General features: G+C 49.2%; 1 protein-coding gene and 1 long non-coding RNA gene across 2 annotated transcripts; both read right to left on the minus strand.

Moving 5' to 3' along the window:
- Window positions 1–372: 372 nt before the first annotated feature.
- LOC131396457 (ral guanine nucleotide dissociation stimulator-like) lies at window positions 373–4,718 on the minus strand. The gene is made up of 6 exons (XM_058528683.1): window positions 4,661–4,718; window positions 3,675–3,890; window positions 3,202–3,304; window positions 2,599–2,675; window positions 2,010–2,190; window positions 373–1,124 (listed from the first exon to the last, which is right to left on the minus strand). The coding sequence occupies exons 1-3, from the start codon at window positions 4,667–4,669 to the stop codon at window positions 3,215–3,217; spliced, it is 315 nt and encodes a 104-aa protein (XP_058384666.1). The 5' UTR covers window positions 4,670–4,718; the 3' UTR covers window positions 373–1,124; window positions 2,010–2,190; window positions 2,599–2,675; window positions 3,202–3,214.
- Window positions 4,719–4,898: 180 nt separating this feature from the next.
- On the minus strand, window positions 4,899–8,763 carry LOC131396463 (uncharacterized). The gene is made up of 3 exons (XR_009216564.1): window positions 7,944–8,763; window positions 7,573–7,694; window positions 4,899–4,974 (listed from the first exon to the last, which is right to left on the minus strand). It is a non-coding gene; the product is annotated as an uncharacterized LOC131396463 (long non-coding RNA).
- Between the last annotated feature and the right edge of the window lie 19,144 nt (window positions 8,764–27,907).

Here is a 27,907-nt window from a genome sequence, read left to right on the forward strand (position 1 = left end):
TGTGAGATTCTGTGTCTCCCTTACATGCCTACAGAAAGCGACAGAACCACACCACAACTTCCAGGCTGTAAAGGGAAGAGGACTTTAATATAATATTCAAACATGGCATTTATTATTTACAACAAATAACTACTGTCCCTCCCCAATGGGTGCATAGGTGCTGGGGGATGTCAGGGAGCTGAGAAGGGGTCGTCCCCTCTCTCTTGGGCTTCAGGGGACCCCAGGAATCAGCTTACAATGCTCCCCTTCCTGTCAGGTGGGAGGAGCTGGCCCAGTGCATCGAAAGCATCCCAGCTGTGTCCCCGCTGCTGAGAATGGGGCTGTGATTTGCCACTGGTACGGGGCTCGGTATTGGGGCCTGAGGGCTGAGTAGAAGAGTCGGGTTATCTTGGGGGGCCTCCCTCAGAATCATGGCCCCCCACCCTGTCCCCACTGAACTGGGTGCTGCAGACCCTGTGCTCAGTGCTGTCAGCCACCAGTACCCCATTTGTCCCTGCCACGGGAGCCATCATTTAGTATCACCTATTTCACAGAGGAGGAAACGGAGTCTCAGGAAGCTGAAGAGAGTCACCCCAGTCACAGGACTGCTCAATAGTGGAGCTGGGATCCCAGTGCCAGCTATTGGACTCCCCAAGGACACACTTAGCTCAAAGCTTTACTGAACCCCTAGGAGTCAGTCACCCTGGCCCAGGCACTCTCTCACCCCTGAACTTGATGATGGCCGGTTCTTCTTGGCCTTGAATATTCTGCTGGCCAACTAGGTCTGGGGCTCCAGCAGGCAGGACAGGCTGTAGCTACAGTACAGAGAGGCACCTCTGAGCCTACCAGGAGCCACACCTCAGAGTTTCCCCCCACTGCCTGCCCAGCAGCTGGAGTCTGGGTGTCCCAGGGTCGCCATGCAATAAGGCCTGGGGCTGAGCAGGGGGCCACGGAGACAGGCTCTCTGGACTGGCCAACATGGAGAGTCCACCCCTGCCCTCACTCAACTCCTGCACAGCCTCAACTATCATTCTCGTTGAGCAGCTCCATGTCCTGGAATCAGGACCCAAATCACTCCTCCGGCTCTGGTTGTAATTCTTTGCAGCCACCGGGAGCAGCAGCATCTCCCTCATGACTCGGTATTCCTGGGGCCAGAGGGAAGGGGATGATGCAGACAGGGCCTGGGTGGGGGATGCTTCAGGGGCCCTGTTGGGGGTGAGGAGTGGTGCAGGGGACCAGTCCTGGCAACCCTCCTTCCCTCCAGTTCCATCCAGGCTCTACCAGTTCTCAGAATGGGAATAATCAGCCCCTCCTCCAGGAAGTTTTCCTTGATGCCATCCTCCCCTCAACCCAGCCGTCAATTGGATGGGTCTCCCACTTCTCTGTTATCGAAGTCTTCCACTCAATGTAAGATACAGGGGGTGGAGCCAGGGACTGTTCTGCCCAGAGTGTCTCTGATTTCCACCTCCTTCCTCTCCCCTACAGGGCGTGCCGCAGCTGCTCACCTCAGTCCTTTTCTTAAGGTTGATCTCATTCCCCTGGAAGGCAGACAGCCAGAGTCCATCAGACAGAATGCCACAGCCTGACTAGCCCCTTATGCCCACCCCTTCTCACGTTGCACTACTGCCAGGTCCCCAGAGGGGGCGGAGCATGCAGAGAAAACAGGACTTGGACGTAGGCCGGGCTCTGGGCTCCAGAGAAGGAGGACATGGCGGGGAGGTTGAGGGGCCTGGCAGCACAACCCTTTCTGATGACAGATTTGGAGGCTGAGGCCTCCGACAGAGGGGACTGCTCAGCAACTTATGTGTTGCCTGACTTGGGGGGGGCTGACCCCTCTCTCCCTCCATGGGCAGCATGGGAGTTAGAGGCTGAGTCCAGCTCAGATAAAACCTCACGTGGCTGTGCCATCAGGCAGCTCTGAGCTTCCCCAGCCTGGGGAACCAGAATGGGTGTCTCAGGTGGAGCCTCTGTTCACTAATCCCTAAGATAGGCCTGCTGCCCCAGATCCCAGGGGAAGCTGCGAGGCTCACAGGAGAGATGTGTCAAGTGCTGAGAGCTTGGAGCTCATTTCGGGGGCTCTCGCATCCCAAGGCTCAGGATCCTGGTCCTTCCTGTCTGGTCCTCAGGTTCACCCACCTAGAGATAATCACCCATCGCCAGACGCAGCATAAGCAGGTCACCAAGGATAGTGCCAAGATAGGGGATGACACCCTGTGACATTGGGGTGCGGGTGGGATGAGCCCTTGCTCTCAAGTCGACCCCCTGCAGACCCTCCCCTGAAAAGTCCACAACCACAGCCTCCTGGCCCACCCCAGGGTTCCCACAGGGAGCAGCCTAGGACCCTTAGCAGACTCCCCTCAATTTCTCCTTGCTTTACACCCCAAGAACACCACACTCCTCCTCCTCAACTCCCAGGGCCAGCTTCTGGCAAATCACAGGGTATGAGGTCCCTGGCCCACCCCACAACACACCCATCCTGCACCAGCTCTTCCAGGCCCTCCTTCTGGTCAGTTCTACTGGGGGATTCAGACACTGTGGCACCAGGAGGAAGGGCCCTCCTCTCTTGATTTGAGGCCTCCAGCTGGCAGGGCAGAGCCCCTCCCCCACAGGCACACTCACCTGCTGCTGCTGCTGCTGCTGCTTCTCCTGCACTCTCTGGGGGTTGCTCTCCGGGGGGCAAACGTGGAGGGGCCCTCCTGTCAGGGTCGAGGACAGTGTCAGTGAGGCCATAGTCCCCTCACCGCATTTCTCTCCAGCACCACTCGCCTCCGACACTGGACATCTGACTCGAGTCAACTGGTACCATTCCACTCCACCCTCCAAGGTCTTGCGCTGTCACTGGGCTCCTCTGAGCGCTAAGGTCTCGTGGGACTGGGAAGGGGCTCTCCTGTTGGTCACTAGGGTCTCCATTCCCCTGTTATACAGAGCAGCTATCTTTTGACCACTTTCAGTTTCAACTGGGCATAGAGTTCTGTTGCTATAAACACTTGAAAATCTCCAATGTGGCTCAACCCAGTACCTGGCATTTAGGGAAACCGAGTCCTGAAGCAGAATTGGTGCACTAAAGACACCAGGAGACTTAGAGACCCACCGCAGAGGCCCAGGCCCTGTTCCAAGCAGTTGCTGCCTCCCAGGAGTTCCCAGCTGACTGAGGGGCCAATGGCAGACATACGGGAGATCCCCCATTCACCCTGGTCCTCCTATGGAGAAAGGCCTACCCACCGGGAAACTTCCCTCATGTGTTCTTCAGGTGGCATATGATGGTTTTCTTCAGAACATAGATGACAGTGTGGGGCGAGGAGAAGTTCTTCAAGATCTTGCACTCCTGGGTAAGAGAAGAGAATGAGCTGTGAGGTGGGGCGCTGGAACCCTGCTTGCTCTAGCTTCAGTCCCCTTCTATTTAAATCTCCTCTCCTGGATGAGACAGATGCTCAGGGATCCTCAGAAGGGCACGTTTAGGACCCAAAGAGTAACACTCACAAGGAGGAGGATTTTAGCTCACCCCAGGGAGGGAGCCAGGTAGGAAGTGAGCATCCTCTCACTGGGACCTGGAGTCAAAGTCAGCGGGCCCCTGCAGGAAGGACCTAGGGATTTGCAGGGGCTTAGTTCACACACTTCAATCCTGGGACCTGATAAAGGTGAAGGCAGTTCCCAAGTCTCCAGAGAAGGGCTCCACTGGGCCTCCCACAGCACACCTGGGCCACCTGGATCCAGCGCTCCACCACCCTCACCCTGTCCTGGGCCATCATGCTCGGGTCCCCGAAGCAGGTGGTGACGACGAGGCTGGCCACCCTTCTGAAGTGGTCGATCGTGGCCCGGACGGTGGGTGCCAGGTGCTCTTTGCTGGGCTTTTTCCTCTTGCCCCAGGTGGAGCCCAGGCACTCAGAGGGCACCACCTTCCGGAAGAGCTCCTGGGGAACAGGGGGAGTGTCACCCAGCATTGCCACACCCCGGCTCTGTGTCCACATTCCCAAAAGTCCCACACAGAGGTCACAGTTTAGAGCTGGAGCTCAGGAAGCTCAGGATGTGGCCTGAGCCTTGTGAGAGTCCCTGGCTTTTCTTCTCTGTCCACCGAGGACACCCAACACAGGATGACCCAGGACCCAGTACTGGCAGGGAAGGGAGAGGGACATTTGCATCCAGCCCGTCCTGGCTAACTCCAAGCTCCAGATGGTGGCTCAACTCGGCTCATCCCAAGGGGGCATCTTCCAACACCCTGATCCCCGCTCTGGTCCCACTCCACATTCTGATGCACATCCCCCCGTGGCAGCTACAATCACAGGCCTTGTCTGTCTCCCTTGTAGTGGAGTACACATCAGGTGTCTAATAAGTCCTGAGGCTGTTGAGCCTCCTGAGCAGACTGTTGGGCCACCAGGGACCTGGCTGCACACAGTGAGTTCCCCTCCACGAGTGATGTGCCAGGCCCCACCCAGCTTTCCATCTCTTCTACCTCATGGAGTCGGCACAGCCACTCTGTGCAGCAGGTCCTGTTAGTGTCCACCTCTACACTCTGCAGGTGGAAAGCAAAGGCTTAAGGGTTCAGAAAGTTGCCCAAGTCATATGGTTGGTAAGGGGTGGAGCCAGGATTCGGGCCCAGATCATAGGAGACTGGATGAGGTCTGGGGCAACGATGGCAGAGGGAAGGCCTACCCCAACCCGCCCTGAGAGCCCAGCTGCTCACCGCATCCATCACGGTCAACTGCTCCACCACCAGCTTAGGAGGGAAGGCCGTGAGGTTGGGTTTCTTCTCAAGCTTCTTAGCCACAGGTGGAGATGGACTTCCCGTTAGAAATGATGGTCCAGGTGATTCCAGCTCAGCAGCTCCCACTCTTGCTGAAGCCGATGTCGACCCTTGTTCCAGCTCCAACACTGCTGGTGGAGGGGATTCTGGCTCCAGAACTAGAGGGGTTGGTGTCAATGGAGCTGGACCCAGCTCTACCTCCACCACTGCCCACTGCTCTGCTTCTGCTGCTGGCTGGAGCTCTGCAGCTGGCGCTGGAGCAGGATAAAGAGAAAGGTTCTTCCATATAGCTAACTTTCCACGTGTCCTTCTAAACACAGGAAAGATCCCACTTCCCTTCCAGGAATAGCCAGCCTGCAGTCCCCCTTACCCTCTGGCTCTGCCTCAGTGGCCTCCTAAACTCACAACAGACAAGGGAAAGAGGGTCACTGGAGCTCAGTTCTGAACCAGACAAGGTTACCTGCATGTACGTCCCCTTTAGCTTGAAAAAGAGACAGCCCTTGACTGGTCCCACCCTAGTTCTGGTCCAACCCCATCATCTCAAGGTCCTGAGTGTGGAGACCCTCTGCTCCTGCTGTCATCTCAGAGCAGCACTGGATGGTGTGGGTGGCCTCATGTACCTCTGCCTTGTCTAGTGAGTTGATGGAGTTGAAACCATTGGGCAGCTACTCGATGACCTCCTGAGTGGAGTTCTGCAAAGACTGCCCGGGAGCTGGGCCAGAAGGAATCAGGTGCTGCCTGCACACTGCCACTGGGGCCAACCCCCAAGAGAAAGTCTGCTCCTCATTTCAGGCACAGAGGGCATCCTGGCAAAGAACTTTGGTCAGGGAGGGAAGGAGATGAAACCTCTAGGGCTCAATAACATACGAGTAGAGGAGCTCACCTTCTCATGCGGCCAGCCATGATCTGGGGTATGAACGTGACAGACCCACCAGGTTTCTGACACCTAACAACCAGCTCCTGCCCAGGAATGGCCTGCCCCACATACCCTGCCTTCCCCACTCCACACAGACACACAAACACACACACACACCATGAGGGGTCTGGAGTGTTGGGTCGATCAGGTGGGATCACCGTTGTGTCCTGGCCTGCACTAGCATTTCCTGGGCTCCCCCATGTTACCCTTCACTGCCTCCTGTCAGACACCCAGAGGCGTCAGGGATGAGGGATCAGCCAATGTCGGCAACAATCAAAAAGATTCTCTTTCTGGGCTTTTTTGAGCCCAGATGCTCCAAAAGTTGGGATACAACAACTAAACATTTTTGCTTCTTGACTGTCTCCAGTCAAGTGAGCTGGATGGGGGGCTGTGGGTGCCTGGTTACCAGAGTTCTAAGATCTGTTGAGGCCTAGGACCAAGGAGATGGGGTCATTTTTCAAGATTCCTTTACCTGGGACCCTTACCTCAATCAGATTTCTCCAGAGCTGCCCCCTGAGCCCGGGCTGCTCACCCTCCTCTCTCATGTCACTTCCTGAACTGTACACAAGGGGCCTACACAGCCCTAGCAACAGCTCCCTGGAAACCTAACTCAGGTCCTAGCTTTGAGGAGACAGAGATGAATGCAGACTTCCTTTTTCTTACCAGTTCTGCATCCTGGGAAAGTCTCTGTGCCTCTCAGGTCCTCCCTAGTCTCGAAACCTGCACCATAGGGATCAGGCTAGAATCTACTTCCTAGAGACCTCACCCGGTGTATATGAGATAATATCTATTACCCCTGTGGGCTGGTGTCACATGTACCTAAAGCACAAACTTAGAGATGGAAGAATAACAAGAAGGGGTGACATGTAGCACAGAACACCACTCAAAACAGGCCTGGGTTCTAGCAATGTGATATTGGAACAGTCACTACCAACTTGGCGTCATTTTCAGGTCAGCATCATGAGGGGTTTGAAACTAATGGAAATTTAGATACTGCCTTCTGTGGCATAAAACCATTCAACTGTTTCCTGTTTTATGGAGAATGAGACCCAAGTGCCTCATCTTGGCCTATGAGGTGGGAAGACTCCACAATGGTACCCAGTAAGCCCCACCCATGGCATAGCCATCCCCGTGGAACCACTAAGTGGTTAGTAACTGGCTTATGAACATAATAAGAGCCAAAGTGATGGGATATCTTGTCTAAATTTTAACTACACAAGTCTCTCACTTCCTCTTACTCCCTCTCTCATGTTCCATCTCTCTCTCTCACTCTGTCGAATCCCTGTAACTGAGGAATCAAATACCAGTGTTTTGGGGCTGCCCAATGTGGAGGCCTATAGAGGAGAGAAGCACAGGAGTGCCCAGGCCAACAGACAGAAAGGAACTCAGGCTCTCTGTCCAAACTGAACCCTGAAGGCTGAGACTGAACTTGGGGGCTAGTCCTCCCCCAGTTGAGCTTCAGTTGAGGCCACAGCCTCAACCTGTTCAACTCATTGAGGCAGAGGCACCCAGCTAAAACGTGCCTGATTGCTGATCCACACAAATTGTGAGATAGTCAACATTTGTAGTTTTGAAATGCAAGGTTAGGGGCAATGAAGTCAGAGAGGGAAAGGTAACTGACACAGCCTACCAGGCCCTGGCCCTACCTTCCACCCCAGCTCCTGTTCTCTCCTCCCAGCCTCCCTCCAGCTGCACTGGCCACATTTCTGACCTCCTCTGGCCAAATTCACTTCTGCCTGTGAGACTCAGGACCAGTGGTGCCTTCTCCTTGACACACTGCTCCCAGACCCCTGAAGGGCTGGCTCCCTCTTGTCATTCTGGTCCCAGCAAATGTCACCCTAGTGAGGACTTTCAGACCCTCCTACCCAGTGACGCCCAACTCTCCCTCACAGCCCCCTGCTGTGTTTCTCTACAGCACTTGCTGAGAGGAACTTACCCACGGCTCTCAAAAACAGTGAAAAGGATGGAGAACTCAAAGGTTTTCCGGGTACCAATGCCTGTGTTTCTCATCCCCTAAGCCATCAGATGTCTCCTTTGGATCCCACTGCTGCCACCAAACTGGTACAAAACAAAATAAAACTGAGTAAATTTTAAACATCTTATTGGCTTTATTCAACAGTTCATGAATCAGGCAGCCTCCAGTCTAGCAGAGAGAAAGGAGCTCCAAGGAGCTGTATAAAATGAAAGACTTTTATAGGCAGAAGGGAGCAGGAACAAGGAAGTTACACTACACAAAAAAGAGGGTTGGTTACTGCAATGTTACTTTCCTTTAGGGGATGGCAGGGCTCTATCAGGAAGGTGACCTACCTGCTGCTCATCAGGCGATTCCCAATTGACTGGTATATGATTCTCTTCCTGGGAGGGCAAAAAGTCTAATTAAATCTCGGCTTGTTGACGTGAGACTTAGGCTAAGTGGCTCCATTTGGGCCTGGTGTCTTGTTTTATTATTTTATTTTATTTATTTATTTTCTTTGTGAGGGAGATCAGCCCTGAGCTAACATCCGTGCTGATCCTCCTCTTTTTTTTTGCTGAGGAAGATCAGCTCTGAGCTAATATCTATTGCCAATCCTCCTCCTTTTTTTCTTCCCCAAAGCCCCAGTAGATAGTTGTATGTCATAGTTGCACATCCTTCTAGTTTCTGTATGTGGGATGTAGTCTCAGCATGGCTGGAGAAGCGGTGCATGGGTGCGCGCCCGGGATCTGAACCTGGGCCGCCAGTAGTGGAGCGCGCGCACTTAACCACTAAGCCACTGGGCCTGCCCTGGTGTCTTGTTTTAAGCACATTACTTCTGCTGGTCCCTGATTTCCCCAGTTACACCCCAGCTGTCCCTTCATTGACCATTGTTGGTCACACACCCACTGCACCCGCCTCCAGTCCTTCCCCTTCAGCATTGTAATCTCACACACAGCTCCTTCTGACACTATCATGACATCTCCCACCACACGTCCCCTATACTTTCCACACTGCCATCAAGATGATTCACAAACACCACCACCATTTATGTCCAATGGGCTGAGGGGCCTAACCGTGCACTGGGAATTAGGAGTCACAGGGTCTGTCACTTGGCCTCCAATCACCTACTGTACCCCAGCTGAAGGGCTTACCCTGCGGAGAGACTAAGTTGTAGCAAACTCCATCGAACAACAACATCTTTGCCCCAGGATTTCTTCAAAATGCTCCACCCACTTTCTGCCCCAACTGCTCCTTGAGGGGTCATTTTGGGGTAGCCTTTGAGGCCACCTTGGTGATTTTGTGCCCAGGCCCAAACAGCTCTTGGCCCACAAACACTTTAACCATACCCCCTGAAATCATATAGCACAGATAACCAGTGAGTGGGTGCAAATTATTGGTTTTACCTCAAGACACCTAATGAATATTTTACACCAGGAGCATCCACTTTTGGGTTTCACTGTGGGCTGATATCACAAGGCTCTCACCTAGTGAGCGTCTCTCTTCCCCAGCCCTCTGAGCAGATTTCTCCAGGCTGTATTGTGCAATGCACTATTGTTTCTCTCTCAGCCTGCTTCTCTCAGGTCGCAGGTTCCCTGAGTTTCCTGCCCTGACAGGCTACCAACAACCCATAGAAACAGTGTCAGTCCTATAGCACTGGGTGTTCAGTTCTACTAGGATTGACTGACTGGACTTGGCACAGGTGCTGTGGCCCTACCCACACAAAATCAGGAAACTGAGGCAACTAAGTATCAACAACCTTAACAGAACATGGACAACAACTCCATAAGAACATATCCTAACACCTGAACAACACTGTCATGAGTCTCTTACCTAAATGGTTTTAGAAAATGGTCTGGCCCTAGACTGTCTAAACCGGCCAAGGAAGGAGGGGTTGGTGCCTATCCTAGAACCACTTGCTGAGTGTATATCAACAGAGAAGTTCAAACCTACCTCCACCAAATGGCCCAAGAGGTTAAAATATTGAATAATATTACCCAAATCTTTGAATAGATACCAAAGGCCCCCGAGATCACTGACCTATTTTCATGGCTGGTCTCTCCAAGTTGGGGACAATGGAAATGGACTGGATTTTAGACTGTTGCTTGTATAATCATAGGATTTGTTACTATAGCCCTTGTCGGATGTTTACTCTCTTGGCTACAACCTGCCCTACCCCTAATAACTCCATTAATTACACTTATTAAATATACCAGCCAACTTAAAATTAACCAATACCCTCATTAACTTAAAAAATTCAAAATTTTTATGTGGAAAATCTGCTTAACGTAGAACACATCATTTTAAGCATTTCAAAGTATACATTTCAGTGGCTTTTAGCACAATGATTATGTCGTGTGGCTATCACCATTATCTAATTCCAGAATATTTTCAACACCCCCAAACAAACCCATACACATTCACACTCTATTTTCTGCTAACCCAAGCCCATGGAAACAGCTCATCTGTTTTCTCCCCCTATGGATTTCCCTATTCTGGACAGTTCATTCAAATGGCACCATGTTATCTGTTGCCTTTGTGGATGGCTTCAGTGAGCACACATGTTTCAAGGTTCACCCATGGCCGAGCATGTAGCAGTACTTAATTATTTTTTATGGCTTATAATATCCTATATTATGAATAGGCCACATTTGGTTTATGCAGTCATAACTGGATAGAAATTTGAGTTTGTTTCACTTTTGGACCATTGTGAACAATGTTGCTTTGAATGTCTGTGGGCAAGTTTGCTCTTTTGGACATATCTACCATGGGCCTCTCCAGGTCAATGGTAATTCTAGGTTTAAGATTTTAGAAAATGCCAAGTTGTTTTCTGCAGTGACTGCATCATTTTACTTCCCCACCAGTAATGAATGTGGGTTTCCCTTTCTCCACATCTTTACCAACACTTGTTATTTCCCATTATGTTGAATATAGCCTTCATTTTGAGCATGAAATAGTATCACATTGTGCTTTGAATTTGCATTTTCCTAATAATTAATAATACTGAGCAACTATCTTGTGCTTATTGGCCATCTATGTATTTCCTGGAGACATGTCTATTCCAGTTGCTTACCCCGTTTCATTGATTTGTCTTTTATAATTGAGTTCTAAGAGATCTTTATATATACTCAATATAAGAGCCTTCTCACTTATATAAGATGCATACAGTAGGAGACTTCAAAGACCACTTTTAACAATGGATAGAATATCCATTCTATCATCCATACAGAAAATCAGGAAATAGCAGACAGGAAAACATTAAATACTAAATGGACCTATCAGACACACACAGAACATTTTACTGGACAGCAACAAAATGCACACTCTTCTCAAGGGCACACAGATTATTTTCCAGAACAGATCACGTGTTAGGTCACAAAACAAGTCTTAACAAGATTAAGAAGACTGAAATAATACCAAGTAACTTTTCTAAACACAATGGCATGAAACCAGAAGTCAATAACAGAAGGAAAACTGGAATATTCATAATACATGGAAGTTCAGCAAAAACTCTTAAACTTAAAAGTAGATCAGGGGGCCAACAAGTGCTGTAGCGGTTAAGTGCGTGTGTTCCACTGCTGGCGGCCTGGGTTCGGATCCTGAGCCTGCACCAACCCATGCTTGTCAGGCCATGCCGTAGTGGCATCCCACATAAAGTGGAGGAAGATGGGCAAGGATGATAGCTCAGGGCCAGTCTCCCTCAGCAAAAAGAGGAGGATTGGCATGGATGTTAGCTCAGAGCTGATCTTCTTCACACACAAAATAGGTAGATCAAAGAAGAAATCAAAAGGGGAAATTAGAAAACAGCTCAAAACATACAAAAAGAAACAATAGGGGCCGGCCTGGTGGCACAAGCGGTTAAGTGCGTGCACTCCACTGTGGCGGCCCGTGGCTCGCCAGCTCAGATGCCGGGTCCACAGCGATGCACCGCTTGGCAAGCTATGCTGTGGCGGAGTCCCATATAAAGTGGAGGAAGATGGGCACGGATGTTAGCCCAGGGCCAGTCTTCCTCAGCAAAAAAAATAAAATAAAATAAAAGAGGATTGGCAGATGTTAGCACAGGGCCAATCTTCATCACACACACACAAAAAGAAACAATAAACACACCAAAACTTATAAGCTGCAGCAAATGTAGTATTAAGAGGAAAGTTTATAGTGATAAACTTGTACATTACAAGAGAAGAAAGATGTCAAAGAAACAACCTGATTTACAACACACAGCATTAAAAAAGAAAAGATGAAACCCAAAGTTAGCAGAAGGATGGAAGTCACCAAGACAAGAGTGGGAAAAATATGAAAGATAGTATGGAAGATTAATAAAAGTAAAAGTTGAGTTTTGGAAAAAATAAAATTGAGAAACCCTTAGATAAAATATCTAGGAAAACAAAGAAAGATGACTCAAACTAAATCAGAAATGAAAGAGGAGGCATTGCAACGGATGCTTCAGAAAGAAAGAGATCAGAAGAGACTATTCTGAACTAGTGTACACTCATAAATTGCATAACCTAGACAAAATAGATAAATTCCTAGAAACAACCTACAAAAGCTGAATCATGAAGAAATAGAAATCTTGAACAGACCAGTAACAAATAAGCAGATTGAATCAGTAATCAAACACCTCCCAACGAGAAGGGACTTCTCCACTCTGCCTGACCTTAGCCAGCTTGCCCCAGTGCCAGGCTGACTCCTGTGAACCTAGCTGGCTCCCTGCAGGCTTCTGCAAATCCAGGCCCCTGGCTCACCCTGGAGCATGCCAGCTCTGGTGGCCTCAAGCAGCATCCTTGACACCAGGCTCCCACCAGGCTCCTGGGAAGCCAGGGCCCCATCTCAGCCTAGGAGCTGCCATCTTCAACAGCCCAAGGTGGCTCTTGTGACCACAAGTGGTGTCCTTGGCACCAGGCTCCTGGTGGGCTCTGGTGAATCCAGACCCTGGCTCACCCAAGGTCCTGCGTATGCCAGGCAGCCACAGGCAGCATTCACAGCCACAGGCAGCTTCTGTAACAGGGCAAACCCAAGACCCCAGTGGGCTCCCACAAACCCAAGACCCCAGGTCACTCCAGCACTTGCTGGCTCCAGCAACCCAGGTAGATTCCATGACACCAGGCTCCCAGGGGGCTGCTGGGAACTCAGGCCCATGGATCACCACACCACCTGCCAGTTCCAGCAGCTGTAGACAGCTCTTATGGAACGAGGCTCCTTGCAGGCTCCCACAAAACCAGGCCCCCAGTTTACCCAGGTGCTTGCTGACTCAGGCGGCCCCAGGCAGCTCCCATGGCACCAGGCACCGGCAGGTTCCCATGAACCCAGGCTTCCATCTTGATCCAGTGCCTGCTGGCTTCTGCAGCCTCAGACAGCTCCTGTGGCCCCAGGATCCCAGCAGGCTCCCAGGAATCCAGACTTCTGGCCTACCACAGCACAAGCTGTCTCTCGTGGTGCCAGGCTCCTGGCAGTCTCCCATGAACCAAGGCCCTCAGCTCATCCCAGCACTGGCGAACTCTCATGGCCCTGGATGACTCCTGTGGCTGCAGGCTCTCAAAGAGGACCTGCCAAAACAGGCTCCAGTGGGGCTACTCATGATCTCAGGGTCCCAGCTGTGCCCAGGGCCAGACACAATACCATAGACCCAAGCTTTCCACTCACCCCAGTACCAGGCTGTCCAAGGACTCCAGCAGCAAGCTTGCCCCTGGACACCACCAGATGGCCTACCCAGGACCCCTAGATGGGATGACTATGAAGGCTTTGGTTTGCTAAAGCCAGTCTGTAAAGGGTGGAAGAGGTGCCTACTTCCTCAAATTTGCAGACACCAATGGAAGGCCACAAGGATCATGAATAATCAAAGACTCATGACACCACCAAAGAAAAAGAATAAAACTCCAATGACCGACCAAGCAATGGAGATATAGGAACTATGACACAAAGGCTTCAGAACAACCCTCTTTGAGAAACTCATAAAACTCTAAGGAAACATAGATAGACTACTAAATGAAATAAGGAAACAGTGCATGAACAAGTGAGAAATTCACTATAGAAACAGAAATCATTAAGGAAAAACAAACAGAAATCCTAGAATTGAAGAACACAACGACTGAACTGAAGAATTTAATAGAGAGGTTTTAAATCAGATTCAACCATGTACAAGAAATAATTAGTGAACTAGAAGATGTGTCGTTTGAAATCATCCAGTCAAAGAAACAAAAAGAAAAACGGTACTGCATAGGAATGGGGAAAGACAGTGTGAATTATGGGATACCATGAAAAGAAATAGATAAGCATTATTAAAGTACCAGAGGAGAAGACAGGGATAAAGGAAAATAGTGTTTACTTAAAAAAAAAATAGCAGCTTGTATCGCTATGAGTTTCCCTCCCAGGACTGCTTTTGCTGCATCCCATATGGTTTGATATGGCATGTTATCATTTTCGTTTGTTTCCAGATAGTTTTTGATTTCTCCTTTAATTTCATCAATGATCCATTGGTTGTTCAGTAGCATGTTGTTTAATCTCCACATTTTTGTCACTTTCCCAGTTTTTTTTTCATGGTTCATTTCCAGTTTCATAGCCTTATGGTCTGAAAAGATGCTTGTTATGATTTCAATCTTCTTAAATTTATTGAGGCTTGCTTTGTTTCCCAACATATGGTCTATCCTAGAGAATGTTCCATGCGCGCTTGAGAAGAACGTGTAGTCAGCTGTTTTTGGATGGAGTGCTCTGTATATATCTACTAGGTCCATCTCGTCCAGTTTTTCATTTAAGTCTAATATTTCTTTATTAACTTTTTGTCTGGATGATCTATCCATTGCTGTAAGTGGGGTGTTAAGATCCCCTACTATTATTGTGTTGTTGTTGATTTCTCCTTTTAGGTTTGTTAATAGTTGCTTTATGTACATTGGTGCTCCTATGTTGGGTGCATATATATTTATAAGTGATATGTCTTCTTGATGTAGTGTCCCTTTTATCATTATATATTTCCCTTCTTTGTCTTTCTTAACCTGTTTTATCTTGAAGTCTACTTTGTCTGATATGAGTATGGCAACACCTGCTTTCTTTTGTTTGCCATTAGCTTGGAGTATTGTCTTCCATCCTTTCACTCTGAGCCTGTGCTTGTCTTTAGTGCTAAGATGTGTTTCCTGAAGGCAGCATATTGTTGGGTCTTGCTTTTTAATCCATCCTGCCACTCTGTATCTTTTGATTGGAGAGTTCAATCCATTTACATTTAGGGTAATTATTGATATATGAGGGCTTAATGTTGCTGTTTTGTCACTTATTTTCTGGTTCTTTTGCATTTCCTTTGTTTCTTGTCCCATTTGTTTTGGACTGCCAATTCAGTTTGGTTGTTCTGTCTTATCATTCTTCTAGTTTTCTCTTTGTTTATCATATGTGGTTTTGCTTTGATTATTTGTTTAGTGTTTACCTTGAGGTTTGGGCAAAAAATCTTGTGTATGAGATAGTCCATTATCTGATAGCCTCCTATTTCCTTATACTAAGTCAATTCAGTCACTTTCCTCTTCCCCTTAAGTGATACAATAAGTTAGGAAACAGATCTGTTGACAAACACAAAAAAGCTAGATCTAGCCTCAGCCTGAGGGACAACAACATAAGAAACTAGTGGAGAGGAAACATTCTTCTCAAACCACAATGAAACAGTCACCACAATGGACTGTGTGCTAAGCCACAGTGAAATCTCTAAAGAGTCCAAAAAGCAGAAATCTATAAGTAACCATATTACGGGACCTTAAAGCAATAAAAATAAAAAATAATCACAAAATATTGGCTCCCCTCCCCCAACCTATCCACTTGAAAATCTGTCTACACCCTTCTAAATCTCTCAGGTTACAGAGGGGATCCAGACAGACAGGACAAACTCTTTAGAAATGAGCAGCACTGAGAGCAGCATGAGCCAAATCCATGGCGTGGAGACTAAGGGACAGAAGAGACACAGCCTCCACTGCAGGTATCAGGGAATATCAACTCTACATGAAGAAGCTGAGCACTTCCCTCCAGGAGCCAGAATAACACCACAATAAAACCAACAACAGCAGAATGAAGTGAGGATTCACGAGGCAGGAAAAACAATGCAGACCTAAGCAATGGAGTTAAGGGCTGGCTCTCTGGAAAAACTTGTACCAGTGAGAAACCTTGCGCAGTCTGACCAAGAGGAACAGACAAAGGCACCAAACTCTACCATCAGGTACAAGAAACTACCGAAACTGCTTTAACGTGATAGGAGAACATAGTGGATAACTCTGACCAAGACATCAGCGGTCCTCATCTGGAGCTGTCCTTCCACCAGAATGCATCTGGAAACACGCAGGATGGGTTTTGTTTCTTGTTTTGTCTTGTCCTAATGGTTGTTGCCCTGGGGGGTCCCGGAGATCCTGAACAGCCAGTCACATAGAGCCGTTTCCCTCCTGAAGTGTTACTGACATCTGGGAAGACGAGCACTGATCCAGATTAAATGAACTATGTGGTAGGGAAATGTTTTCCATGGATGTATAACAGGCAAAAGATGGTACCCTCAATACATAAGGAATATTGAGAAACCAATGTTTACAACTACTAAACTGTAAGAGAGCGGGAAAATCGGAATCATAGCCAATAAACACACCAAAAATATATCCAACCTATTCGTACAGGTGGAGAAATATGCATGTAAAGCACAGGGAAGAGTTGAGGAGATTACACACCAAATTTTACTACCAACAAGGAATAAAAGCTGGGAGGTAGGTGAGAAATAGGAGTTTTTACCACTTCTTACCTTATATATTTCTTTAGTGCTTTAATATTTACAAAAGAGAATGTACTCTACTCAAAAAGATGTTTAAAATTTTAAAGAAATTATTAAAATGTTCAAAATGACTTCAGTTCATGGATATTCATTAAAACACAAATGGAAAGAACCTCCCCATGACTTTAAGAGTCTCCTATAACTTTTCCAATAGTTACTATGTCGATTTTATTTCACATTTAGATCCTAACTCATTGGAATTTACATTTGTGTGAGGGATGCAACAGAAGCTGATTTTCTCCTGTTCAAGTGGAAAAACAAGGATCCAGGCACAGTTCATTGTGTAGGTCTGGCTTTCCCAGCAGACCTGCAATGCCTCCTTTCCCAGCGGCTAAACCTTGACAACTACCGCTGCCTCTTGAACACCCTAGAACTGGCAGGGTGAGCTCTGCAGCCTGGGCTCCCTGTCTGCAAGGGGCAGCTACCAGCAGAGCCTTCTCCCAAGACAGCAGCAGGCATGCTGCACAAAGAAGTGCTCAGGGGCCGTCTGCTGCGGAGCAGGAAACCCCTCATGGTGAGCAGGCAGTGGGGGAGCCCCGAGCACGGGCACTGACCTCGGCGGGGGGCACCAGGCTGCTAAGGCAGGGAGCCCCCTCCCTTCAGCTCGTCCAGCTCCTCCTGCAGCGTGTGCACCTGGCTGTCGGCGGCTGCCCCTCTTCAGCTCGCCATTCTTCTCCACCTGCTCCCACAGGTGGCACCCGTGCTCCTGTTCCCCTGGGAGCAGAAGCAGTAGGAGTGCAGCGAGTTGAGGAGTTCTTGGGCCCCCAGTGCTGACAGGATGACCTTTCTGAGAGACGTGGGGCCGGTGTTGCTGTGCTTGCTCTGCACAGCTTCTGTGTCTGGCTTTAAGGTGACATCTGTTGGAGGGTGGAGGGGCTCTGGGAGGCTTTCTGAGGCATCATTGTGAATGATGAACTTGAGGGTTCTGGGCCAAGCCCTAGTCAGGCACAAGGCTGGTCCCTCTGCAGCTGGGCTCCACATCTCTCTTCAACCTCTTTCGGTCAACAGCCTCGTGGGGGACAGATGAGCTTTCTCGAGTGTGCTCTGAGAAGAAAGTGTAAGAAAGTTGCCAGCCAATAAATCTGCACACCCCAGATCCTGAAGGATAAAGTCATCCATGGAAATGCCACTCTTACCTAAGAGACCCTGGCAGGGAAGAGGCGGGTCTCATTGCCAGCATCCATAGCAGACGTGTTTGCATCTCCCTGGCTGCCTGATGCTGTGGAGGCCACACTGTATCCTGGAGTTCCTTCCAGAGACTCTGCACCTGCTCCTGAGTGGCGGCTTCCTGGGTAGCCCTGGGTGCAGGTTCACCCTGCACAGTGGCTCGCTTCAACTTGCGGGAGCCCTGCTAGGCCCTCAGGTTTTCCCTCAAGGACAACGATGAACCTGCAGCTCCTTTCCCATCTGCTTCACTCGCATGTTCCTTAGGTCCCCGGTGGCCTTCCTGGTGTCCTTTCTCCTGGGGCAGCCACGGACTTCAGCACCCCCTTCTCAATCAGGTGGAAGATGGAGGGCACGGCCATGGCTTGAGCATGTAATACTGACCATCCAGCCTTTCCAAGAGCTTTTTTTGGTGAAACGTTCACTACAGACGAAAGAATGCTTAGTGGGGTCCAGTCATCCCTGTGAACAGCTTTTAACCACTGAACCAGACATTGAGCCCTTTATGTGGAGCCTGCAAGGATAAATGAAAAAGTAACTAGAAAGAAAAGATTAAATGTCTACCCCTAAAATAATCAAGTATAGAAACAAAACAAGTGTTTTTAGGAACACCGACACCTGTAGCCTATTTACCCATTTAAACCTTTAGTAAAGATTTAAGAAGCACCTTCTGCTTGCAAGTTATTACTGGAATAGAAAGATGAAAGACCCACTGTCTACCTTAAGAAACTGACCATCTAAGGCAGAGGAGGAAGAAAGGTGAATACCTCCTCCCAGGCTGTGGTAAGTGCCCTGTAGGGACACAGACACTCGGGCAGATAGCACAGGATGGCATCAAGACAACAGGAAAGGCTTCAGGAAGCCTCGGAAATAGTTCCTAGAAGCTCATGGCTACCCAACCCTCCTGCTGTCCATGGGACGCAGTGCTAAAACGGCGAGGGTTGGTCCCCCTATTTCAAAGCCAGGCCAGGTGTCGGACAGCAGAGCCTCCCAGGCACTCAGCGGGGCGTCTGGCCCCAGCTCTGCTCAAGTAGCTGAGGTATGCAGGACTGCCGCCAGGAGAAGGTCAGCCCCAAGGGTTGTGGTTGCGTGTTCCTCCTGTCCTCCCCTTACCAGGAGGAAAGCTGTTCTCTGTACAAAGCAACAAGCCCCTGCAAGGTACTGACCAAGACACTTCATCATCTCTTCTCCTCATTAAGGTAAATTCTCTATTTAGACCAAACTCTGCACATGGGGGTTTGGGGGGTCTCTCTCAAGGGCTTTCTGCTCCACCTGAGGTCATCTAGCCCCCCTGAGTCCGCTGTGGACCAGATCAGGTGGATACTAGGTCCTCAGGGAGTTCCAAGCAACATAACCTTCTAACCTTTCTCAATGCTTTGTGACTAGTTACCAAAGGACCACCACCTCCTTTGCCCCCAGACCACGTTAAACAATGGCACATGCCAAGAGCAACCTTCACTGCAGTGCTTTGCCTCATTCTCAAAAACAGTAACAAAACTTATGGGACACAGGCTCTGAAGGAACTGTCAAGAAAGCAGGGTGGCTGACCTCTGAAACAAGCTCACATTACTAGTTCTTTGGATAGATTGTAACAACTTCCGACTTAGAACAAACCACTGTAAACCTTCAATAATTCTACAGACAAGTGGCATTCAGCTCTTTCAAAATACAACAAGAACCTGCAATGCAAAACAAAAGGATCTGCCAGGAGATTTTCAAAGTAAAATGTGTTCAGTGCACTGTTTTGGGACCTCCAGTGCGGAGTCCGCAGGAAAGGACTCACTGAACTGGCTGAATACCAGAAGCCCTCATGAAGGGAGCCAAGCCAGGGGACAGGCAAACTCCTCACCATGCTGTCGGAGCCCAAGGAAGAAGTGAAGAGAGAGCCCCTTCCCCGAGTCCCCAGGATAAACCCCCGGGTGAGGAGTGGGCCACGCCCTCCACCACACAGGATGCTGTCAAATGCAGAGTCCACTGTCAGATGCCTCTCCAGGACTCACCTCCAGTGCAGAGCCACCTTTCCCTGCACTGCCAGGACCCGTCTAGCAAGAGCATCTGGGAGGTGCGTCCATCCCGGAGGTACAAGCGGCTTTTGCTCAGCCACATTCCTGATCACAGAGATCAAGGCAGGCTCACTGCCATCAAAAGAGCAGAAAAGTCACAGCAAATGCCAGAAGATAGTGACCTAAGGAAGAGCGTTTCCAGAATACCCTGTTTCCCGACATTGTAGGCCTCAGCCCAAATCAATGGAGAGCACGGTGGTCATGGGGTGGGACTGAGAGGGTGGTGGAGGCCATAAGGTGGGTGCTGGTGGCCACGGGGAGGCCGTAGTGGCCCGAGGCACCCAGAGCAGAGATGGTGGCACAGACCAAGGCCACACAGTGCCCGGTGCTGACTCACCTGCTGGACCGGCCCGGAGGGCCTGAGCACAGAGTGCCGCCTGCCTCAGGCTGAACCTCGAAGCAGGCTGACCAGGCGGCAGGATGGCATTGTTTTTAATTCCTTTTTCTTTTCCTGGCAGCTGCAACGTAAATTTACTGAAATCTCAGTTTGGGAACGGTACAGTAGACTAGTAGGCAATATTTCAATGGTTTGTGGCTTCTGGCCACTTAAACGTGAGGTGGCTGACTTCCAAAGGAGCATGTTCAGCAGATGTATTTCTGGTGACGTTTGTTTAAAAAAGATAAAGAATCAGACAGTGATGCACTGTTTGCTGGGGGCACACGGTGGGGGAAGGAATAGAATTATTTACTTCTCCATCTGTTCTCAGGTTATTACCGCTTACATACCTACGACCATTCCCAGGAGAGACTTGGTTAAGGTAGAAAACACAGTTTAATATCAGTCATATTACCTTAGATATGAAAGTCATCATGGTAAAGTCAGGAAAAGACATGCGATGAGTGGTAATGAGACACGGAAGGCTGCTTCAAAGTAGAAAAGGTGTTTGTGTTTGAAGGCCTCTGTTGATGCTGATAAGAACGTGTACGGTATTTGTAGGATGGGGTGGGGAGTTTTCTTTCTAACATGATGCTGTGCGTCCTTTTAGGGCTGATTAATGGATCAGCCTCTCCTGGCCCCTGGTGTTCTTACAGATTCGGCCTCCCTTGCCCAAGGGTTAGGCAGTTCCTGGTAGTTTTTATAGTTATCCATTCATTAAGCTACATTTCTTATTGAGCGCAAGGTTTGGTTCATGCATTGTCCTAGACCCTGGTGCCAGAGAAGTGAGCAAAACACAAAAAGCATGCCCTGGGTGACGTTCTAGATGTGACACCAATGGTGTGGCTCATGTGGGAGAGTGATGTGTGCCAGGCTGGAGGGGGGTGGAGTTGTAGCCAGGAGGGCCAGGAAAGGTCTCACCGCAGAGGCAGATTTTGAACAAGCCCCAAAAGCAGTGCAGGAGGAAGAGCAAGTGGCCTGCTCTGGGAGCAGTAAGGAGGCCAGTGTGGCCAGGGCACAGCCGGTGACGGCAGCAGGAGCTGAAAGCAGAGTTGTGATTTTGGCCCAATCGTCGACCCTTGTTGGTCATAACGAGGACTCGGGCATTGATTTATTCTGAATGAGATGGTGACCCTTTGGAAGGTTTTGAGAGCAGGAGTAACATGGCTGGACATAGGTTTAGCAGACTTGATCTGGCTGCTCTGTTGAGAACATACCACAGAGGGGCCGGGGCAGAGGCAAGGAGACCAGTTAGGGTGCTGTTGCAATAAGCCAGGCAAGAGGCCTTGGAGATGTAGGTCAGGGTGGGGAGAGGAGGTTGAATTCTGGGTGTGTTTGGAGATCGAGACAGTAGGACTGTGTACAGATGGGAAGTGGTGAGGGGTGGGGCTGGGGAGGGAGGACTTGAAGTCGGTGCTGAGTTTATGGCCTGAGTCAAGAAACTTAGCTGGGGAGACTTGGAGAGGTCCTGCTTGATGGGGAGCTGTGGGAGTTTGGTTTTGGCTGAGTTGACTGTGAGATTTATAGTTTGTCTGTGGCTCTTTTCCACGAGAGGAGAGCAGAGAATGGCCACCTGGAATCTGTCGTATGAACTCCCTGTGCCCCTCCCAGGCTCCCTCCTGGCACAGACATCCTATGGGAAGGCCTTGGAGTGGAGGTTCCTCTGTGCCAACTTTCTTGGGTGTTCTGGCCTGTTTGCACTGCCCCTCCCTGGGTTTGTCACCTTGAAAAGATTTACTCACTTAGTGGAGCCTCAGGTTTTCAAAAGTTAAAGTTTATGTAATCAGTGGGCTTGAAAAGCAGTATAAAATATTTCCAAAGACGCAAGAAATAGGTAAATTTCAGAAAAAAAAAGATTCTAGTATTACACTGTATGTGTTAAAAATTCTTGTTTCCCTTTCTGCCTCCCCTGAGCGTGTGTAGTCATATTGTTAGTTCTGTTCTTTTCCTTGTGATGCAGTATTTTCAAATGGAATTCCAGGGCTTACAATTGCACAGCAAATTGTAATATGATTAATTGTTTATAAAACAATGTCTTTCCACGGAAATAGTTAATTAACATTATTTTCTGAAAGTAATAAATACATGTGGCTTTTCTTGTTGAACTAGAAAAATGCTTTACAACTTTCTTCTCTCCTTTCCATTAAAGTGTAGGTTTGTGTGAATTTGCTGGATTCTTCAAACACTGGGTTTGCCATTTACAAGGTCACTGTGGTCCAAAGCAACGTGACTGGGAGCAGAGGCCTGGGGTCAGGGTCTCTAAGATAAGCCCCCCTTGAGCCTGCACAGAGAAGTACTTGAGGCCCACACCTTCTTCCTGGGTGTCCTCCCTGCTCATACTCACTGCAGAAGGAGGCTTTCTGCTGAGAGAAGCTACAGAGCCCTGGAAAGCTGGGAAGGCACCTGCACAGGGGGAGGGAGTTTTTGCCCTTCCTGAGGTTGTCCCTTTGCTTCCCTTGAGCCTGTGTCTACACGTAGGGTGGAGTTTTGCACCCACAGTGTAGGGGCCCTGCAGAGTGTAATTTGTTCACATTGAGAAAGTCTGTGAATGTCAGGAGTTCTGTGTCTGGATTAGAGTTTATGAATTTAGGGTTCATTTGAGTTACAACATTAAACTGCATCCTGTCGAGAGTCTCCTCACTTGTGAGAGTGGAAGCTGAGAGAGGGAGCCCTTCTTTTCCTTCCCAGGCAGGGGAGGGTGTATGAGCTCCCAGAGTCCATTCCTGTGGCTGCTCAGGTATCGCCACCCTTCTGCACCAGGGACTGACCCACTCCAGGGCTTCTGTCTCTACCAGGAGAGTTTAGAATGTGTTTAACTTTCTGCATGTTGCTTTTCTTCTGTCCTGTGGGAAGCAGGCAGCTTATCTGTGCTGATCCCAATATTTGTGTTTCTTTGCTTTGGATTCCTGTATCGATTGAGCAGTGCAGCCCTATATTTCTGGTTTCCCTTAGCTCTTTGTAATTTTATTTCCTGTATGAGAAATAACATTTTGAGTTTCTTGGGATTAAAAATGTGAATTGATGGAGAGATATAATGTCAGTAAGGCAAGAAAATTGTAGAACTAAATAGAGTTTTTGTTTTTAGGCAAAAGAATCTCAAGATGTGAAATGAATGTGTTGAAGTTTTCAGGTGCATTTTCATTTTTACATCAGTGTTTGCATGTGCTTGTCCCTAGAGAACATTGAGATTTAAAAAGCTAAAACAATAGAATTTCTATTTTAATTGATGTGAAGAAAATTAATCAAACTAATCCCACTATGTTTAAGGAGCTAATCCCAAACCTCTCTTGCATTATAATGTGCCACTGACTCTTGAAAATCCTGCCTGTGTGAGACGCAGTGGAGGACAAACTAGGATGCAGCTTGTCCTTTTACTTAGCGAGAGATATGAAAATGTCATTTCGTATGCTTACTCTTTTGTAACCGTTAGTGTGCTAAAGGAATTAAATCTTAGAATGGTTTCCTATGTACAGAAGTTTAAATTAAAGAAAAGCTATGAAATGGGAAAACATGGTATGTGTAAATTTCTCTATTTATATTAGATAAATCTGTAAGATAGAAAAGTCTAACCTCAGAAGAGTCACTGCCAACACTTCTGGGTCCCCTCCAGCCACCCCCAGTGCACAGTTCTGATCATTCTTGAGCTTCCTGTTGGTGTTTCTTTCTATAAAAACAAGCCATTGTGAATGCATATTTTTGTACACATGTTTGTCCTTGTAATGAGCGGTCAGACTCTGCACTTTTTGATGTATGCTGACAACTTACGCCTCTCCTCTCCCTCTTCCTCTCGTGTCCACACCTGGACAAGCTGAGGAACAAGTCCGGAGGCTCTGTTCTCTGACATTGGCTTTGGATCCAACCACACAATCCCTGTCTGTGTGCAGAAGTCTTGCCCTGGTCTCAGCCCTGGCAAAGATTTTTCGCTTTGACCAAACTTTAGTCAGGCCCCTGAACCTTCTTGTATGCCTGTCTGTGCACTTCCTTGTAAAATCCAGTTTTAGCAACAACCTTGCAAAGTCAGTTTAACCAGAACCCACACACGAATGTCTGATCACACTTGAGATCTGCTCAGGCTCCTCCTCCTCCTCCACCATCCCTCAGGTGGTGTCTGATCACTCTGGCCTGTCTCTGGTAAGAATCCTATTAGGTCAGGTTAGCCAGAAACCCCAACACTTGACTTTCTCTTAGTAATTTTCCATCCCCTGACCGCCACCATGCTGCCTGGCTGTGAAAACCCACTTGCCCATGCTGCATTTAGAGTCGAGCCAAACTTCATTTCTCCCCCGCTGTGAATCACATCACAGGGGTCTCTGCGTATCACAGTGGTTCTGAATAAAATATGCGTTACCATCTTTGACAAATTTCATTGAAGATATTTGTTTAAAACCCCAAACCACAATAAAAACCCAGGCCAGGCTCCTTTCTTTGCTCCCTCAAGCCATTTCAGAGCTGCATGTGATTCTGGCCCTGCTCTCCTCAGAGACCTCTATTATGCAAGTCATAAGACATTTCCTAACTTCTGTGTGTGTGTGGAGGGGGGCACACACCAGCATCAGTCTCTACATGGGAATCACAGCACTTGCCAGTGAGCAGTCATATTTTGAAAGGAATCTCTTTCTCTGAGTAGTAGGTCTCAACAGTGGGCTCAAAATACTCAGTGAACCGTGTTGTAAACAGATGTGCTGTCCTCTGGGCTTTGTTTTTCCATTTGAGAGTTGACTTTAACTTAAAGTTACCAGATGCATTACTCTTAACAAGAGAGTGAGCCTGTACAAAGGCCTGGGGGTGGATTGGAGGGGGAGGAGAGAGAACAGGATCAGTTAGAGGGACCAGAGGTCAGAGTGTGAGAGAGGAGTTGGAGAAGGGGCCAGAGCAGTCGGTAACAACACAGCAGCCAGGTCAAGGCCCTGTGCACCATGTCTGGGAGTCAGGATCTTCTAATAGCAGTCAGTGGGGGAGCCCCACTTTTGCTTGGATCTCTGGGGGACAAGAAGACAGTGTCTTACCACATCTGACTGTCCACAGCTACCAGACCCTGGCCAGGGAGCATGAAGCGCTGATGCAGGAGTACCTGCACCTGCTGCAGATCGTGGAGGCGAGAAGACAGTGGCCAAGCAGCTATGGCAGCAGATTGAGGATGGGGAGATCAATATCGAGCGGCTGAAGGCAGAGGTGACTGCTGGCTAGGGGTGCAGAGGAGGCTGGCCAGGGGACACAGGGCACAGGCCCAACACCTCACACTCCAGGCTCCTGCAGGACCAGGGGGCACATGACGAGCAGGGGGAGCAGCTTCCAGTCACAGCTGTGCCAGCCTCGAAACTTAAATTTAGTGATGCTGGCAGAGTGGGAAGGGCTTTAGTTAGATCTGAGTTCAGATCCTACCTCTGCCACTTGACAGTTGCAACCTGGAGTACATCCCCCCATCCTCTGTGCCTCCATTCCTTCATCTATACAACAGCCTTTTTATACTTGCCTGGCCAGGTTGTGAGGATTGAGTGAGGTTATTTATGGGCGAGTTTTTAGTTACTTTTCTGATGACCACATTGACTAAGCATTCCCACATTATCAGCTGGAGTCCAGGGACACAGAGTCCCGGGTAGGTCGTCATAGTGTGGGATCCTGGCTCAGTTCCAAGCAGTCGTTCTCTCTGCCTGTCATAAGAGCTCCTACAGGGGCTCACCACGCATGAGTCTGGAGGCCACGCTGCTCCTAGGTTAAGCCTTGTAGAAATTCACTACTCAAACTGTGGTCCATGAAGCAAGAGCATGTTGGAAATGCAGAATCTCAGGCCCTGCCCAGACCTCCGGAATCAGAATCTGCACTTTCACAACATCCCAGTCGATTGCCATTTACATTAAAGCTTGGGAGCTGCTGGCTCTCTGTCCCTTAGACGCCCCTCATCAGCTGTCTACCCCAGCACCGAATGATCTGATTGCCTCTCCTCCCTCATCTCACCATGCTCACCAGATGTTCAGAGCCATTTGGCCACATCACACGAGGACCGTGGACTCTGAGCTGAGGATGGGAAAATGGAAACATAGATTCTAACAAGGGTAGGATGCATGATTTGTAGGGCCTGATGCAAGGGAAAAATGCAAGGCCCTGGGTGGAGTCGGGGAAGTCGACCTCTCCTTCTCACAGCCCACCAACCCACCCATGGCAGACAGGCGACCCCCCAATTTCAACCTCCAACCTCCTCTAACCTCTGTGCCATGATACAATTGGTACCTAGATGAGGGGTGGGTAAGATGCCCGTGCTGAGTCACCCACCTAGTGCCAGACACTGTCTTCTCACTCTGCCCTGAGACACCATCAGGTGTGCACTGCACTCACCCTTTCTGCACTTACCCCGAGGCCCCTGCAGAGGGTGGAGGGTGACTCACAGTGGGAGGTGTGTCTTCCTGGCTGACTCAACCCATTTCCTCCCAGACAGAGGGTAGACGAGGTCATGGGTTCTGGGGTGCCGGCGTTTGGGGAGCGAGCAGCTGAGAAACCATCCCAGGGAGGCAGCAGGAGGCAGTAACACATGAGGGCTGAGGCTCCACGCCCCTGGGGAGTGTTCCATTGTTCCATCAGATGTTACTCGTGAAAACAAATTCAAAGAGAAATGATTAAGAACTTCAGGGTGGCCACTGCAGAACTTGAAGCCCCAAGCATGGGGCCTTCTGAGCATAGGACCCCATCACACGCCCTTGAAGCCAGCTCTGCCTGGAATGTTCAAAGATCCAAAGTTTCCAATTCCACCTTATGGTACCGCTGCCAAGCTCTGAACTAATGGTCACATCAGCTTGGAACTTGAGCTTGAACAAAAGTTTAAGATTCCACACACCTCCTCTACCCTGCACCAGGCACTGTCAGACAAGCTTCCTTAGTCAGTCCCCATAGCCATCTTCATAGGATCAAAAGATGAAGCAGGTTCAGAGAACTCAAGTCACCTGCCCAAGCTCACACAGCTGGGAGGTTGCAGAGCCAGGACTAAAACCCAGGTCTGAGTGTCTACTTGCCAGTCGTGCCACTCGTAGCCTCTTCTCACATGGCTCCTGGGATGAGGGCTTGTCCCATGTCTAAACCATCTGGTTCATTCTGAGATCTATCCTAGCCCTACACATATCCCTGAAACCAAGTTGAGTCCTTGTTAGGGACCAGGGACTAGGTCTAGGGACCAGCACCAGATTAGTGGCTTCATGATCAAGGGTGTCATTCATTCACTCAATCACTCGTTCACTAACTGCCTAAGATCAGCTGACCACTGCCTCATCCTCTACCCCAGGCTCCTCTTTCCCCATCACTTTGGGCTCCAGCCAGTGTCCCTGGTCATGAGCTGTGCACCTCTTGGCCTTGGCACATGCTGGGGCTTCTGTTTGGAGTGCTCCTGCCACCCCCACGCTTTCTTGCCTGGTGGAATCCTACCAAGCTCGAATGCCTCCTCCTGGGGACTCTCATCACAGAATGTGCTCCACGTCCCCTGCTCCCTCGGCTTTCCCACTCTCAGCATGCCACGTCAGAGCCAGGTCCTTGGGTGTCTGTCCCCCATCCAGCCTGGTGGGACCTCCTTGAAGGCAGGAGTGTCCTTTATCACTGTGTCCCTTCTGCCTCGCACATAGTAGGTACTCTGTAGGGGCTTGATGAATGAATGGACATCAGGCTCTGTGGTAGGCAGTAAGAGATGGAAGTTTCTACACTTAAGGTCTGATTGTGGTAAAGTGTGACTGGCACCATAATAGAGCTTTCGGTGTGAACCCAGGTAGAAAATGAGTCACTTTATGGCCAAAGAGGGTGCGGTTTCATGTTGCATATGACCTTGAAAGGTTTCGGGGGTTGATAGGCCAGAGAAGGGGTGGGTGCAAAGGGCAGGGCCCTCTCTGGTGCTGGAGAGCACCAAACTGGTCAGTTTTGAGTGAAAGTGTGTGTGTGTGTGTGTGTGTGTGTGTGTGT

This window comes from Diceros bicornis, chromosome 33 (assembly GCF_020826845.1).
Source record: "Diceros bicornis minor isolate mBicDic1 chromosome 33, mDicBic1.mat.cur, whole genome shotgun sequence".
Classification (NCBI taxonomy): domain Eukaryota; kingdom Metazoa; phylum Chordata; class Mammalia; order Perissodactyla; family Rhinocerotidae; genus Diceros; species Diceros bicornis.

Excerpts from the sequence above, each read along its gene's own strand:
- LOC131396457 (XM_058528683.1), bottom strand. Across the intron at positions 3,305-3,674 it reads GCTGGATCCAGGTGGCCCAG|GAGTGCAAGATCTTGAAGAA; the intron begins GTGTGCTGTGGG and ends TCTCTTACCCAG.